This window comes from Danio rerio, chromosome 17 (genome assembly GCF_052040795.2).
Source record: "Danio rerio strain M-AB ecotype USA chromosome 17, GRCz13ab, whole genome shotgun sequence".
NCBI lineage: Eukaryota > Metazoa > Chordata > Actinopteri > Cypriniformes > Danionidae > Danio > Danio rerio.
Window position 1 is genome coordinate 618,897 of NC_141037.1, and position 18,357 is coordinate 637,253.

The 18,357-nt window shown below is 37.8% G+C and overlaps 1 protein-coding gene across 3 annotated transcripts in view; it reads right to left on the reverse strand.

Annotated features, from left to right (window-relative positions):
- Positions 1-2,134: 2,134 nt before the first annotated feature.
- Positions 2,135-18,357, reverse strand: part of thbs1a (thrombospondin 1a) — a 30,543-nt gene continuing 14,320 nt past the window's right edge. The window contains exons 11-23 of one of the 3 annotated variants that reach the window (XM_087289852.1): positions 17,192-17,368; positions 15,328-15,629; positions 14,498-14,650; positions 13,144-13,362; positions 12,880-12,987; positions 9,555-9,714; positions 8,638-8,756; positions 7,798-8,032; positions 6,338-6,565; positions 5,659-5,930; positions 5,482-5,579; positions 4,605-4,744; positions 2,135-3,442 (exon numbers count right to left, since the gene is read on the reverse strand). In XM_087289852.1, the coding sequence (XP_087145978.1) occupies positions 3,435-3,442; positions 4,605-4,744; positions 5,482-5,579; positions 5,659-5,930; positions 6,338-6,565; positions 7,798-8,032; positions 8,638-8,756; positions 9,555-9,714; positions 12,880-12,987; positions 13,144-13,362; positions 14,498-14,650; positions 15,328-15,629; positions 17,192-17,368 (2,219 nt within the window). In that variant the 3' untranslated portion in view covers positions 2,135-3,434. Of the gene's footprint in view, positions 3,443-4,604; positions 4,745-5,481; positions 5,580-5,658; positions 5,931-6,337; positions 6,566-7,797; positions 8,033-8,637; positions 8,757-9,554; positions 9,715-12,879; positions 12,988-13,143; positions 13,363-14,466; positions 14,651-15,327; positions 15,630-17,191; positions 17,369-18,357 lie in introns of all 3 variants that reach the window. The other 2 variants (XM_087289853.1, XM_087289854.1) reach the window with 2 other exon arrangements.

Here is an 18,357-nt window from a genome sequence, read left to right on the forward strand (position 1 = left end):
AACCTGGCGATTTTAAATCGATTAATTGAGTTTGAAAAGCGAGTAAACCTGGCGCTTTTAAATCGATTAGTTGAGTTTGTAAAGCGAGTAAACCTGGCGATTTTAAAGCGATTAGTTGAGTTTGTAAAGCGAGTAAACCTGGCGATTTTAAAGCGATTAGTTGAGTTTGTAAAGCGAGTAAACCTGGCGCTTTTAAATCGATTAGTTGAGTTTGTAAAGCGAGTAAACCTGGTGATTTTAAAGAGATTAGTTGAGTTTGTAAAGCGAGTAAACCTGGCGCTTTTAAATCGATTAGTTGAGTTTGTAAAGCGAGTAAACCTGGCGATTTTAAAGCGATTAGTTGAGTTTGAAAAGCAAGTAAACCTGCCGATTTTAAAGCGATTAGTTGAGTTTGAATAGTGAGTAAACCTGGCGATTTTAAATCGATTAATTGAGTTAGTAAAGCGAGTAAACCTGGTGCTTTTAAAGCGATTAATTGAGTTTGTAAAGTGAGTAAACCTGGTGATTTTAAAGCGATTAGTTGAGTTTGTAAAGCGAGTAAACCTGGTGATGTTAAAGAGATTAGTTGAGTTTGTAAAGCGAGTAAACCTGGCGATTTTAAAGCGATTAGTTGAGTTTGTAAAGCGAGTAAACCTGGCGATTTTAAAGCGATTAGTTGAGTTTGTAAAGGGAGTAAACCTGGCGATTTTAAAGGGATTAGTTGAGTTTGTAAAGCGAGTAAACCTGGCGATTTTAAAGCGATTAGTTGAGTTTGTAAAGCGAAAAAACCTGGCGATTTTAAAGCGATTAGTTGACTAATTTAGTCAACTAATCGCTTTTACAGTGTATTTTTAATCAAATTAATCTAGCCTTGGTGAGCAGACGTCTTGAACGCTAATGTAATATATTATGGACAAGTGTGTAAGATTTTAAAACTGATAACGATCATGTGTGTTGTAGTCAAACTGCTGGCCTAACCTAAACTTTACTATATATTCACATTGAAAGCATGCTCTAGATGTTATTTTTGCTTCAATAAATGCGTCTCTGGAGAGCAGAAAATCTTCTGTTAAAAGCACAAAAACTGAATGAATCAACCTTTTGCAGCAGATATAGGAGTGAACCCAAAGCAAAAACAGTTGAGCTTGTTTTGAGAGCACATGTGTATTATTGTGTGTATTATTAAGCGCTGTGGTCTGCTGAACGCGGTGTCGTGTTCATGTGGACGTGTTTCAGCGACTCCGACATTCCCAGAATTCCTGACCTTGAAGGTGATCCGTGTGTTTGCTGATAAATGAACCCTGGGTTTGGTGAGAAAGCACAGGCTTTTCTCAATCCTCCTCTTGGAGCACATCAGCTTTTATTGCAGCAGTAACGATCCCTCATTTTACCCATAAACCAAACCTCAGACATAGACGGCTAAATTAAAGCATCCACAAATGACAGCTTTTTATTCATGGACTGTATTTCTTGGTGAAACACTGAGATTCATAGTGTAAATTTAGGCTGAGCACACGTCATGCGTCAACAGAAGTAATTTAGTGATATTAAAATACACACAAATATAATAATAATCCCATAATAGACAACAATTTATAGATGTTTAAAGATAAAGGTGAATATATATATATATATATATATATATATATATATATATATATATATATATATATATACACACACACACACACACACACATACATACATATATATATATATATATATATATATATATATATATATATATATATATACACACACACATACATATACACACGCACACACACATATACATATATATATATATATATATATATATATATATATATATACATATACATATACATACACACACACACACACACATATGTGTGTGTGTGTGTGTGTGTGTGTGTGTGTGTGTGTGTATTATATATTAGGTGTGTGTGTGTGTGTGTGTGTGTGTGTATTATATATCATTTGTATAAATAAGTTGTCTCATATTATCAGTAACCATGCTGTACACCTGGCATTGTTAATATTCAAAACATCCTAATATTATCATTGATGATATAACCATAATTAATAAAAACACACTAATGTTTGTCAAAAAACACAAATTAAATAAAAAGATAAACAAAAAACACCACTTAAAGGCACACACTACTTCACACTATTTTACCCCAAAAGTATTTATTGTTCATGTGATTTTACAAAATAATTGATCATTAAACAATATTGTGTGAACTAGTAACAATACTGACACTGAAGCATCCTTAAACATCATTAAAAAACTAAGAATATCCTCATCAGTGTGCAAACAGTTTATACAAACACTTCCCATGTCAGGTTACAGTTCATTATAAATTACTTAAATAGCATATATCTACACAGATGACAACAGACAAAACCCAACTGAAAGCAATAACTTACTTAAAAACAACAACAACAGCAACATTATTCATTACGCATAAACGATTTATAGCAACAATTTCCATTCATGTTCTGCACTGGGGGGCTTCGCTTCCGAAAGGAAAAAATCGGTTGTATTATTTACAGAAGTGGCTCTAAAATAAACTAGAATTTCATTATTCATATATTTGTTTTCTTAAACATCAGTGAGGTAATATTTGTATATATTTATGTAAATACATCTATAGTCCCCAGTCTGAAACACTCTCCAGTTGTTTATTTGTGAGATGAGTCCACATGCATCCATCTCCTCACAACATAATAAATAAATTAAACAAGTGCGCCTCCAATTCCTGCTCCTTTACAAACAGAACGTTGTACGTCCTTCGAAGGTCCTTCTACCCTGAGAAACACACATTGGTCAACATCGATCGCATCAAAACGATCCTTAAGATCTGGACGTGTCAATGGCAAGCAGAAGAGCTCAGAAAGTCAAACGTGCATCATTTCTGGACGTTCCTACCGCCAGATCCCCAATCATTGATCAGCTTTACTTCATTTCTGTGCTCGTCAAAGTCCACACAGATCAGACTCTACTGAAGAGCTTCCCTTATTCCACTGATTTCAGCTTTATTTTCCACTCGGGATCCTCAGGACTTCACGTTTAGATCCTCGATTCCACCGCAGAAGAGTTTTATAACACAGCATATTTAAACTAGTGCTGTCAAACGATTAATCGTGAAACCGAAATAAAATTCATATTTACAAAATATAATTGTGTGTAAAGTGTTTACTGTTGTGTGTACAAATATATGCATGACTATACTGTATGAAATACTTGCTTATATGTATACAAATTAAATGTAAATATAATTATCTTCTATATTTACTTATTTTATGTACAGAATGTGTATTTATACATATATACATAAATATACACAGTACACACACACATATTTATATATTATGTAAATTTAAATTCTTATCTTGGATGCGAATAATCATTTGACAGCACTAATTTACACCACAGAAAACGACAGGAACCTCCTTCAGAAAAACCTCCATTATATATCTGAAAGAAAAGAAACAATTATGAGTTTCTGCGAGATTGACATCAAACACTAAAGATTATAAATCCCTTTCACCAATACAGACTCTTCAGCAATTACATACAAAATGTCAAACTTTCTAAAAAAAAATAAGTAGTTTTTTGTTGGCTTGTATTTTACTGTACTGTAAAAATACACAAAATAGCTCTGTTGAGGTATTCCTACTATTTCATTTATTTTACTTCACAAATGCTAATTCCACATCTGTCACATCCATACATTTTCAGGACAGAGATCATGTGTGAACAGTCTCTTTTTAAACATATCGGTAAATTCATTCCAACTATTTTCAGGACAGAGATCATGTGTGAACAGGCTCTTTTAATAAATATCAGTAAAGTCATTCTGCAATTTTTCAGGAAAAATATGGGTGAACAGTCTCTTTTTGGTAAAGCCGTTTATTAAAAATATCGGTAAATTCATTCCGACAATTTTCGGGATAGAGACTCTGTGCAAACAGGCCCTTTTAAAAATATCTGTAAAGCCATTTCTTTTAAATATCTGTATAGCCTCTATTAAAAATATCGATAAATTCATTCTGCCAATTTTCAGGATAGAGATCATGCATGAACAGGCTCTTTTTAAAAATATCGGTAAAGGCCTTTATTAAAAATATCGGTAAATTCATTCTGCCAAAAAATTCGGGATAGAGATCCTGTGTGAACTGGTTCCTTTGAAAAAATATCGGTGAAGGATTTTTTTTTTAAATATCGGTGAATTCATCCTGCAAATTTTTGGGATAGAGATCATGTGTGAACAGGATCTTTTTAAAAATATCGGTAAAGTTCTTTAATTAAAATATCGGTAGATTCATTTCACCAATTTTCAGAATAGAGATCCTGTGTGAACAGTCCCTTTTTAAAAATATCGGTAAAGGACTTTATTAAAAATATCGGTAAATTCATTCTGCCAATTTTTGGAACAGAGATTCTGTGTGAAAAGTCCCTTTTTAAAAATATCGGTAAAGGACTTTATTAAAAATATAAGTAAATTCATTCTATCAATGTTCAGGATAGAGATTGTGTATGAACAGGCTCATTTGTTGGGAATTTGCTTGTAATAAAGGTACTTTGATGATATTTAAAGCATTAATCTTTAAAAAAAAAGCAATCAACTGAGGTTTACCTCTGCATTCGTATTTGAGGTCTGAGAAGTAAACCATCTCTTGAGAGAAGACGAACAGCCCGAGTCTTCCTCCCGCATATGTCTTATCGTAGACACTTCCGGAATCCGCCATCACTTTCTTGCCTTCATACATAATAACTCTGGAAATCAATCAGTAGAGCAGGAGTTAAACTTGGTTAGTAACCACAATCCCTCTTTAACCAAATTTTTATTACATTATATTATTCCAGCATGTAACTTTGAGACGAAGAGGATATATTTTTTGTAGATGTGTGCATTTTACAAGCTAAACGGCTTATAGAGCTCCATTGGAAAAACATGGAGGCATCAAGTATAGAGATGTGGGTGCAGGAGATATCTCACTGGAGAAATTAATGTACATCATTAAAGACAGATGTGAGGTGTTTTGAAGATTCTTGGAACCCTCTTTTGATTTTTGTAGAAAGAGAAAATACATGAGATAATAGAAGATATGCAGGAGAAAAATGGTGGAGATGTTTTGTTATATCAATTATACAGGATTAAATGATCTTATGGAAAACATCTCGCTCTCTCACATGCGAACACCCATGAAGAAGAAACCCCAAAATCTCCATCTCCTATTATAAATAGAAGATTTAACTGCTTACATCGATTTAACTACACAAACAGGTCTAATAATCGCACAATTGGCTTTGACTCCATGAATTCTGTGTGGTAGAGGATGCTCCATCTATAAGCACATGCTGAGGGTATAGTAGAACTGGCTTTACTGACAAAATGTGCAACGTTTATTTCCCAGCCCAATTAAAGCAGCTACTTCTGGTCTTTAGATTGACTTGAAACCTCCAGGACAGTTATTAATCTACTGTGTTATTTTACTGAGCAGCAGACCCACCTGATGTGTCCAGTTTTGGGTCTGTGGATCAGGTGCCACCTGTAGGCCGTGAAATCCTTCCAGCCGATGTTCTTGGGGTCGTGCCACAGAGTTCGCACCTACAAACGGTGCAAAATAAAGTGAGTCTAATTTGAAACATGAAGCTCAATGTCTCAAGAACTCAAAAGTCCACATTACCTGTCCTTCGGTGTCACCGGTGTGCCAGAGTGCGTTGCGGAGGTGTTCTCCAGGCCCTGTGGTGGAGTTGACCACTTTAATGGAGAGTCCCGAGTAGCCCTGGGCTTTGGTGGGCGTGTGGGACCAGTATGTCTGCGTGATCTGCTTCCACATCACCACATAGAAGCGAGAGCTGGACTGGTAGCCGAACACAAAGCCGGCGTAGTCGTCATCACGGTCTGTGTTGATGAAGAACGTGCCGCTAAAGTCCACAGAGTTGAACTCATCGAAACCTGCGGGAATTCAAAATCATCAACTCCATCAGTCTCCATGAAGACTCAAACTGAGCTTGTTTAATGCACGTCAATGCCAGCTTAAGACAAAAGGGGGTGTGGTTAAGAATATTGTGGCTAAAGGGTGTTTCCAACTGAAACTTTTACTAATGGTTGGAGGGGCGTGGCCAAGCATATTTCACCCAATCAGAGTGGTCAGAGAAGGACTGCTGTTCCCTCAGAAGCAGATGGGCAGAGCTTGATTGAAGATTACCAAAACAAACTGATTTTAAAAGTGGATTAACTTGCACTGACTAATTGTTCATCTAAAGACCCAGAAGGTGCGCTAGCGATATAAACACTGAACATTTAGATTCCGCACATTAGCATGTGGATAAACAAATTGCCTTCATTTCTCAGTCACTCACCAACAGCGATGCCAGGATCACAGTTGACCGTCTGCAGAAGCTCTTTGCCCTGGTGACGGACGACCCAGTTGGGGTCAATCTGCGAAGTCCCCGTGGGATCCAGAGGAACCATCTGGAATCTGCGGAAGTCTGTTTCACTGATGGCAAAGTTCTCCGGACAAACATCGTAAATATCTGGCACGTTATCATCGTCAAAGTCGTCCTTGCAGGCGTCTCCTCTGCCATCACCTGCGCAGGAGAAAACAGGAGACAAATCAATATCGCTCACCATCCTCCAGCTTAGTCTCTGATTTATCAGGGGTTGCCACAGTGGAATGAACTGTCAATTACTCTGGTAAGCTTATGATTGCTTTCGGCAATTTCTGATTCACGAATCAGACGATTCTTAAGCCACTATAAATACCCTCAGCTCCATATCACAGCCATCTTCATTTCGAAAAATCCCCCCTTCCAGCCCTATTCCTCCTTTCCTAAACAGGTGGCACGGTGGTCCAGTGGTTAGCACTGTCACCTCACAGCAAGAACATCACTGCTTCTAGTCCTTACCAAGCCAGCCGACATTTCTCTGTGGAGTTTACATGAAGTTCCCCGGTTTCCTCTCACCGGCCAAAAACATGCAGCTTAATTGACTAATCCAAATCAGCACCATAGACATGTTGCTAGTCAGTAGTTATCTCTTAAGAGCGATCACTATCTGTTCAGTAGCTACTAAAGCAGCGGAGTTCTCCAGATCTACCTGAGCTCAAACTCCCCTCTCGCCCTGCAAACGGTAGGGAGCCCCGAGCTCGGGGGTCTTATGAGCTCAGGGCTCTCTCCCGGGACAGCATGCCAAACACACTTTATAATCAATCATCAGCTGAGGGTGAACTATTGAAAAAAGTGCCATATGCAGATTTGAAGTGATTCAACCGGTGGAGATAATACATAAAATATCGGCTTAACAATATCGGTCTTATTCTGATATCTTTGATTTTATAATCACTTGATTTAATCGCCTGAGATTATGAACATGATTTTTGTGTAGCTTGTCAGTGAACTATGACTCTGCTTCATCTGAAAGCCTAATTTTGATATTGGACCGATAACGTTAATATTAAAAATGTAATATATCGACAGATATCGGTAAGGCCACTGATTTATTGTGCCTATAAATTTGTTTAGAAAAAACCCTGAGATCAGCATTTACCATCTCAAAGGCTAATTTTGATATTGGATAGGTAGCATTATTGTTAAAAATGTAATTTATCGGCAGATATCGGTAAGGCCGCAGATATATCATGCACATAGTATTATACAGAAAAATCCCCTGAGATCAGCACTCACCGTCTGAAAGCCTAATTTTGATATTGAACAGTAAATTATAATATTAAAAATATAAAATATCGGCAGATATCGGTACGGCCGCCGATATATCATATACATAGTATTATAAAGAAAAATTCCCTGAGATCAGTACTCACCGTCTGAATCCAGCTGATCGGGGTTGAAGACGAGTCTGCAGTTGTCTCTGTCGTCAGGAATGCCGTCGTTGTCGTCATCATGATCGCAGACGTCTCCTTTTCCATCCTTATCGTGGTCGGCCTGGTTGGCGTTGGGGATGTAGGGGCAGTTGTCCAGGTTGTTCTGATGTCCGTCCTCATCAATATCCTGGTTACTGTCACACTTGTCTCCAATGTTGTCTGAGTCGGAGTCAATCTGTCAAATCCATTATTACAAAGCGTTAATTAGGTGTCTTTTTTGAGGGTGAAATATAATTGGCTTAACTGTTAGTGGGCGGAGTCACACAGACCAAAACAAAGACGGACATTTCCGACATGGAACGCACATTTCAAAGCAGAATATCTGACCTCAGCATTGTTTTTGAGATAAGCAAATATGTTCACTAAGCATGTTTCTAAAGTACCTGCACACACACTATGGCATTTCAGTGATTTATTTTAAAGCAAACATTGTAGAATCACATATCACATCCTTGTGATACCGGCACCTACAATACTTTTAAAGTGGTTTAAGGTTGGTAGAGTGCCATGTTTGACTGCATGATGGTATTTACTGTAAACCCCACCTGCAGTAACACTCGTCTCTCCATATGCACCAGACACTTGGCTTAAACTTACAGACTCAGTAAGGTAAACGATGTGTACTTGTGAATGTACAACAAATCGTGTTACACTACTTGTTTTCTTCAACCTTAAATTCCTCCTTTCTATAATATTGTTTCTGTTTTTTATGATGGTTTATTTATGCAGTGGCTCTATATAATATATGTGGGTGTGACTATAATAATAATAAGATCAGACCTGGTCAGGGTTGTGCTCCAGTGGGCAGTTATCACAGTGGTCCCCGACTCCGTCCCGGTCAGTGTCTCTCTGGTCGGTGTTGTACACATATGGACAGTTGTCCTTCTCATTCAGAATGCCTGGACAAACAAATAACAACGTCACTGGCTGTGTTTCCATCCATCAATTGTACTGCACATTTTGGATTATCGCATTGAAACAACACCTGTAAAACACTCTCTTTCCTCTATATGCATCAGGCACTTTCTTAGAAACGCTTCTATGATTTTAATGTTTGTTTATGTCCGCTTGTTAAGTGTGATGTCGAGCGTAGCAGCTTCCGGGTCCAAACGCTCTATCAAACTGTATGTGGAGACTCATCAAGTGGTAATAATAAACATTTACTAAGCGCTGTAATACTTTCGAAAATCACAACAGCAATATATATATATATATATATCCATGCCTAATATCTGATGGCCAGAAAGTGATTAATGTTTTTGGTATTTGTAATGCAGCAAGCCCAGAGACAGTTGTGTACACCATGACTTTATAGTATAATTCACTTGCCATGGTCTTTAGCCTCCTTGGTAGAGAAACTGACTCTCATGCGGAAGGTCGCTGGTTCGATCCTAGCCTGGAGCAGGTTGATTGGTAGGACCGGTGGGGTTACATTGGTGCCGTGACCCGGATGGGAGTGAGGTTTAGGGGGTGAGTGTAACGGAGGCCAGCTAGTAAGAGCTGTGCAGGTAAACCTCACTCCTCTGACCTCTAAAGGTGCTCTAGCGACAGACGTTAGAGGCCATGGTTTTTATCCTCCTTGTTAGAGCAACCGACTCCTATGCGGAAGGTCTGTGGTTCGATACCAGCTCGGAGCGAGTTGGGTGGTGTAGGACTGGTGGGGTTACAATTGCACGACAAAAAAAACAACAACTCACCGTCCCCATCGATGTCGATAGCACATGCATCTCCTTCTCCATTATTATCGGTGTCCGTCTGGTCGGTGTTGCTGTCGTATATGCAGTTATCACAGCGGTCACCCACTTGATCGCGGTCCTGATCGTATTGTCTTGGGTTGAAGACGAACGGGCAGTTGTCCTGTTTCAAAACAAACAAATCCAGCCAATCAGCGATGAGGTCTTTATTAAAGGGACAGTTCACCCAAAACTGAATATTCTGTCATTCACTCTCCCTTCATTTGTTCCAAACCTCTATGAGTTTCTTTCCTCTGTTGAACACTCAAGAAGATATTTTGAGGAATGTTGGAAACCTGTATTTTTTTTCTACTATGGAAGTCAATGTTTAGGCGATAATCCCTGACTTCAATAGTAGAAAAAATACAGGTTTCCAACATTCTTCAAAATATCTTCTTGAGTGTTCAACAGAGGAAAGAAACTCAGAGAGGTTTATAACCACTTGAGGGAGAGTAAATAATGAGTACATTTTCACTTTTGGGTGAACTATCCCTTAAAAACCCAAAGGTAAATTAGTTTTAGAGACAGGAAACTCTGCAGTTCATCAACAAAACTATTTCCATATTACACAGCAAACACTGAAGGCACAATAAAGTCTATACAAATGCAAAAAGAACAACTTAATGCGCTTTAATTTGGTTTTCTGGAATTTTTGCTCCATATGTAACCTAGACAGCTTTCTGAGGCAAAAGCAGATGCTGATATATTTAACATATATTAAATATTAGAGGTAATATTTCTAACTGCACTGCAAAACATGTGTCATGTTTCTAGTCCAATTATCTAAAAACTTTTAATCAAGAAGCATTTTCTAGAGAAACAAACAATATAGTGGTGTTTTCAGAAATAATGAGTCAAATTGAAGAGAGTTTTTCCTGAAAACAAGCAAAATAATCAGACAATAATTAAATAATCTTCATTTTAAAGCAAAAACAATATTAACTTGCGCAATTAGCAGAATATTTAGTTTGTTTTATTATAAAAGTCACTGATTATTTTGACTTGATTTTCTTTGAAAGTAAGACTTTACTATTTGCTTGTCTAGAAAATGCTTCTTGGTGTAAGATTGTTTAGATATTTAGACTCGAAACTCTTAATAAGAAAAGCATTTTAGATACACAATCCCCTTCTGAAGGCAGAAAGATGGAGAGAAACATCTGGAGATGTCCTCTAGCTGCTCACAGACTGAAAGATATCAAATTCTCCATCACATCACAGCAAAGCAGTAAATAAAGTGGACGTGTGCAGCAGTGTGCCATGATGGTTTGGGACTCAGCTGTGCTGGAATGCAGGTTTGTTTGCCCAGGCAGATTTTTTCCCAGTGAACGAGCTGAATTATGGACGTTAAAGCAAGACATCCAGAACGGCTGGACTGAAGCCACCACAAAAGCTTTTATTTATTCACTACTGGCAATGTCTGACTCTGTCCCTTCTTTCTTTTGTAGTCACACTGGATCAATGCTTTTCTTCTGAGAGTTTGTGTCTTGTTTCTAGTCTAAATATCTAAAAACTTTTAAATCACGAAGCTTTTTTTAGACAAGCAAAACATATAGTCTTGTTTTCAGAAATAGTGAGTCAAAATGAAGTGAGTTTTTCCCTAAAACAAGCAAAATAATCTGACAATGGGGAAAGAAAAATATGGAGCTAGATCAGTCTCAAAAATAATACACTTACACACGAAAATGCATAGTACATGTATGGCAAATCCAATTACAGGAGCCATAAACGCACAAATCCAATTCGTAAATTCAAAATGCAATTCATGAAGTACAAATACAAATTTGTAAATTCAAAACAATACTTAAATGCACAAGTCCTATTTGTAAATTAAAAACTCATTCCGAAAATGCATCAATAGAATTATTAAATTCTAAACGCAATTCATAAACGCACAGATTTAATTTAGTAAATTGAAAACTTTATTCATTAATGCACTAATCCAATTTCTTACATTTTAAACGCAATTCATTAATGCAATAAATCCAATCTGTAAATTCAAAACGCAATTCATAAATGCAAAAAAATCTAATTCATAAAATCTAAACGCAATTATTAAATGCACAAATCCAATTCGTAACTTCAAAACACGATTCATAAACGTACAAACGTACAAATCCAATTCGTGAATTTAAATTGCAACTCATGAGTACAAAAATCCAATTCATGAACTTAAAACGCAATTCTTAAACAGACAAATCCAATTAGGAGATTCAAAACTCAATTTAAAAATACTTAAATCCAATTCGTAACTTCAAAACACAATTCACAAACGCACCAATCCAATTCGTAAATTCATTCATTCACTCATTTCTTTTTGGCTTAGTCCCTTTATTAATCTGGGGTCGCCACAGCGGAATGAACCGCCAACTTATCCAGCATGTTTTTACGCAGCGGATGACCTTCCAGCTGCAACCCATCACCGGGAAACATCCCCACACGGCTACGGACAATTTAGCCTACTCAATTCACCTGTACCGCATGTGTTTGGACTGTGGGGGAAACCGGAGCACGGGGGGAAATCCACGCAAACACGGGGAGAACATGCTAACTTCACACAGAAACACCAACTGACTCAGCCCAGGCTCAAACCAGTGACCTTCTTGCTGTGAGGCGACAGCGCTACCTACTGTGCCACTGCGTCGCCACCAATTCGTAAATTTAAAACGGAATTGAATTCTTGAATGCAAAAAATCCAATTCGTAACTTCAAAACACAATTTATAGACGTAAAAATCCAAATCACAACTTCAAAACACAATTCATAAATGCACAAATCCAGTTCATAACTGCAAAACGCAATACTTAAATGCAAAAAATCTTCAAAATGTAATTCATAAACATGCAAATCCAATTCGGAAATTAAAAACGGAATCCATAAATGCAAAAAATTCTAATTTCACAATGCTATTTATAAATACACAAATCTAATTTGTTAATGCAAATGCAATTAATAAAATGTGCATGCATGAATTTATTCTGCAGATGTGTTATTTTTGAGACTTATATGGCTCCATACAAATAGTCTTCTTTCAAGGCCAAAACAACATTATTTCACCCACCCCATAGTCAGATTATTCTGCTTGTTTTACTGATAAACTCTCTTCATTTTGACTCATTATTCTGAAAACAGCACTATATCGTTTACTCTAGTAAATGCTGACTTATTGAAGGGTTTGTGGATATTTGGACTAGAAACAGGACAGAAGCTCTAAGTAAGAAAGGCATTGTTTTGCAGTGCAGTAGCAATGCTAAATGCTGTTTGAGAAGAGGAATGTGTTTTTAAGACTCACCCCGTCATCAGGGATCCCATCATTGTCATCATCATGGTCACAAGCGTCTCCAATGCCGTCTTTGTCGTAGTCTTCTTGTCCAGAGTTGGGAAGGTCAGGGCAGTTATCCTGAAAGAGGACGTGTGTTCATAGTTTTGAAGATTTTCACATGCTGCGGCACAATTCACACTCTCTCTGTGCTAAACCGTATTGGAAAACAGTAATAGTGCATCCCAATTTGCATCAGTGACGTCCTAAAGGTTAAATGAACACAGTCAAACATACCTTCTTGCAGTGGTAAGTGGCGTTTTCCACACAGTGTAGGTCTGTGTTGGGCCAGCCGTCCAGATCTGGATCCTCCCCACAGATGTGGCCGTTCCCGGCGTATCCAGGTTTACATTCACAGCGGAACATGATGTCTGAGAAGATGCCCAGGTAGATGCAGTTGGCGTTTTTATTGCAGTCATGGCTGCCGTCAGCACATGGGTTTCTTGGTGTGCAAACCTGCCGAGAAAACAATTTAACCCCATTTACATTAGTCAGTCATTCTTAGCAGACACTTAAGATAGATTTGAACCCCTTAACCATTAAACGTTGACTTCACTATATAGCAATTCAATCCTAATCTAATCATCACAAATTCACTCATTGGGAAGGTACACATACATACTTTACCACTAAGTTTAGTTTTGTGTAATAGATCAAAACTCATTTATTGTCACTCGACAACCTGTGGGACTGTTTGCACCTACATTTTAGACCATCATATTGGTGTATAAACACAAAGCAATCATGATAAACTACCTATCTATCTATCTATCTATCTATCTATCTATCTATCTATCTATCTATCTATCTATCTATCTATCTATCTATCTATCTATCTATCTATCTATCTATCTATCTATCTATCTATATAATTTAAAAGCCTAATATGTCTAGATAGATATTAATGTGATCAGCATACTCAGAGTCGTAAAGCGTTACTTTGCTACAGAAATCCACATGTAAAATCATTTAAACGTTTTAAAGAGTGAATTCATATCAAATATTAGCAACCTGTTTGATACCTTTTTAAACAAATATTGTCAAAAGTATGAACAAATATGGTTCATATTCCTCTAAACATTCACAGAAATAGAGGACGCCCTCATATGATCACCAATGGAAACTGAAGGTCACCTGGTGGTCATGTCTGGTACTGCAGCCAAACTAAACCCTACTGAAAGCACATTGGAGATATCAAGTTCAAATTAGGAAAATAACATGTGCAGATATTTAGCTTTGATTGTCTGTCAATGTTAGGATTAAATACATATTTTTATTTATTATTATAAAATACAGATTTATTGTTTTATTTTTTATAAACTTGAAGGGACTTTTGTTTTCTAAAATTGTTTGAACTTTTTTTCCAATTTAAGCTGCAATCTGACTTTGGTCTTCTTTAAAATGAGACCAAGCTGAAATCTGTGCACCAAAGCATTGAAGATTGATCATCTTTTGATTGTTGAACAGGCAATATTTTTACATCCTTGTTCAAAACGCTGGGCTGACAGTTAAGGGGTTAGAATAGTCGAACAGGATAAACAATAAAAAACTAGTCTGTACTATCACTTGTATTGTTAGAGACTGCTCAAACCTGTTTGTTGGCAATGGCCTGTTCTGTGCCTCTGCCGTACGGCTGCTGTCCTGAGTATCGCGGTGGGCACGGCAGACAGTTGTATCCCGGTTCTGTGTTCTCACACTGATGGACTCCATTCAGAACAAAGCAGGCGTCTGGAACTTCTTTGCACTACAGAAACAACATTATAGAATATTAAGAAACACCAATAGATATGTTTTACACACAAACTTACCTGCAAAACTGGAATATAGCATAACACATGAGTTAATAAAGCAGCATTTTAAAATCATCACCTCCTAAACATGCACAGATATCACTGGTGTTTGTTCACCTCAAATAAATGAGCCTCAGAAGACCAAGAGCAAACACAATGAACACTGTGGCTTTTGGAGGCATGAGACGGGAGCGCAGACAGATGCTCAAGACACTTGTGGAGGGAATATTAATAGAAGAAGAATACTGAAGCACTGTGATGACGCACTGACGGAGGACTGAGGCCTTTTACAACCAGCCACTACCTCTTACTTCCTCTTATTTCCTCTAATCTTCATTCCCTCTGAAACACTTTCCAGAACCTTTTCTTTTACAGTTCCTCACTGGTGGAATGGTCTCTCCAGTCCCATACAGACTGCTGGATCAGCAACATTCAAAATAAAAAACACTTTTCTTAATCCACACCTACTCGAGCTTATGTTTGTCTAACAAAGCTAAGTGGAAGCATTGTATTAGTAGCCCTTGATGTGAGTTCTGTCTCTTTAAGATGAATCACTTGATTTAAAGACCCTGACACCAACCTCTTTTCTGGTTGTTTATGTTTACCTGTTACACATAAGCAAAGTTCTCACCTCATCGATGTCCTCGCAGTGTGTCCCGTCTCCAGTGTACCCAGCCGGACACTCTCCGCAGCTCCAGGAGCCATCAGGAAAGCTGTTGCATTTGGCTCCACTGAAGCACGGGTTCGAGAGACAGCCGTCTACAGGACAGGACTGAGCGTTGCACATTCGGGCTGCTTTGGAGTCACCCACACAATCTTTTCCACCATATTTTGGAGCGGGGCTGTTGCACAGGCGGTGTCTGCGCTGTAGCCCTCCACCACAGCTGACTGAACAACTGTCCCACAGAGACCACGGACCCCAGCCACCGTTCACTGACACACCAGGAGGAATAATGCGTTATTTCAGGCTTTTAGAAATGAAACTGTATATCTGCCACCGATATTTATCTGTTAATATTGGATTAAAATGAAATCTATCACCAATAACATGTAGTAGTTTATGCACTTGACTAAAATCGGTACCAGACCAAAGTTGTCAGGTACATCTAAATTTTTTGCAATTAACAAATATCGGTATTTATATTGGTTTAAATTTTTGTACCATTCGGCATCTGTAGTTAATGGAATTGAGAAATATTGGTATGCGATGAAAATAGTTTCAGCCAGCGCGTCTGTATTTCATGCAATTGACAAATATCTGTATCAATATCAGTCGAAAGTTTTGCACCAATCAGTGCATCTGTAGTTTATTCAATTGACAAATATCGTTATCAATATCGGTCGAAAGTTTTGCACCAATCAGTGCATCTGTAGTTTATTTAATTGACAAATATCGGTATCAATATCAGTCAAAAGTTTTGCACCAATCTGTGCATCTGTAGTTATTCAATTCACAAATATCGGTATTAATATTAGTTGAAAGTTTTGCACCAATCAGTGCATCTGTAGTTTATTCAATTGAAAAATATCAGAATCAATATCAGTCAAAAGGTTTGCACCAGTGAGTGCATCTATAGATTATTCAATTGACAAATATCGGTATCAATATCGGTCAAAAGTTTTGCACCATTCAGTGCATCTGTAGTTTATTTAATTGACAAATATCGGTAACAATATCGGTCAAAAGTTTTGCACCATTCAGTGCATCTGTAGTTTATTCAATTGACAAATATCGGTATTGATATGGGTCAAAAATGTTGTACCTATCAGTGCATCTGTAGTTTACGCAATTGTCAAACGTTGGTATCCGATGAAAATAGTTTCAATCAGGGGCCCTGTATTTCATGCAGTTGACCAATATTGGTATCGGACGAAAGCTTAATTCCAATCAGTGCATCTATTGTTTATCCAATTGAACAATATCGGTATCGATATCAGTTAAAATTTTTGTACCAATCGGCATCTGCAGTTTATGGAATTGAAAATATTAGTATCCAATGAAAATAGTTTCAATCATTGCATCTGTATTTCATGCAATTGACAAATATCGGTATCAATATCGGTCGAAAGGTTTGCATCAATGAGTGCATCTGCAGTTTATTGAATTGACAAATATCGGTATCGAAACCGGTTGAAAGTTTTGCACCAATCAATAATGAATTCGATGAAAATAGTTTCAATTAGTGGCCCTGTATTTCATGCAATTGACCAATATCGGTATCGGACGAAAGTTTTAATTCCGATCAGTGCATCTATAGTTTATGCAATTGACCAATATCGATATCACTGAAGGTTTTTTTTTCAATTAGTGCATCTCTAGCTCTTGCTATTGACTAATATTAGTATCGGAACAGGACAAAAGTTTTGTTCCAGTTAGTGCATTTGTGGTTCATGCAATTGACCAATATCGGTTTTGCATGAAAGTCTTGTTTCAATCAGTGCATCTGTAGTTTTTAATTTAGCATCTGAAACACTTAATATTGCTGAACGCTCACCTGGGCACGGGTCTTGCTGGCAGGGTTCAGTCTCGCGTCCTTCTCCTGCGCAGTCTCTGCCGCCCATCTGCGGTGTCGGGGAGTTGCAGAGCCGGATGCGAGTGATGACGCCGTCGCCACAGGACACTGAGCAGGAGGACCAGGGAGACCAGTGGCTCCAGCTTCCGTCCTGCTTAACTGCATGAATACAAGAATAAACATTGAAGATTTGCTGGATATCAGACATCAGAGCTCGGCAGAATCACCAAAAATTCTATTTCATGGCATGAGTCAGTTTAAGTGCTGGGCGAAGATTAATCGTCGTTAATCGCATCCACAATAATGGTTAGTATATACATAACACATATGTGTGTGCACGCTTATGTTTGGGAAAATAGTTATATTGAGATTTAAATAAATATGCATTTGATACAAAATGATGTAAATGTTTTTATTTTGTATTTGAGTGTGAATTCTTTATAGATAATTACCAACACACATATATTACATTAAAAAACTTTGATTTAGGATCTGATTAATCTTGCCTAACAGTTTTATTTCACAGTAATGAGATATTTCAGAATATAAAGTTATTTCAAGAGTTCACACTTAGCTGATGATTGATAATAAAGCTAGTTTGGCGTGCTGTCCCGGGAGAGAGCCCTGAGCTTATAAGATCCTCGAGCCCTGGGCTCCCTCCCGTTGCAAGGCGAGAGGGGAGTTTGAGCTCCGCTAGATCTCGATGACTCCCCCTCTTGCTTGTTGTAGCTAAGTGTCAGATATGGATGCTGAAAGGTGTACTCAGAGTTTAGCTAATGTATTTTGATTAATTGTTCAGAGTGCTTGTTTTTGAACTGTGGGAGGAAACCGGAGGACCCGGGGAAAACCCACGCGACCATGGGGAGAACGAGCAAACTCCGCACAGAAATGCCGTCTGGTTTGGAAAGGAATTAAAGCAGGGGCATTCTTGCTGTGAGGCAACAGCGCTAATCACTTGCCACCGTGCCGCCCGTTTTAAAGGAGGGAAAGTAAGGTTGGGTGGGGGGGTTTCTTCAAGACGAATATATTGCGATGAGAAAAGTCTGGTTATTTATAGTGAGTTAAGGATCGTCTGATAGGATAATCAGTCATTAGCTAAAGTTGGAACAGCTGTAAACAATCATAAGCACGTGATCCTCTCGAAATTT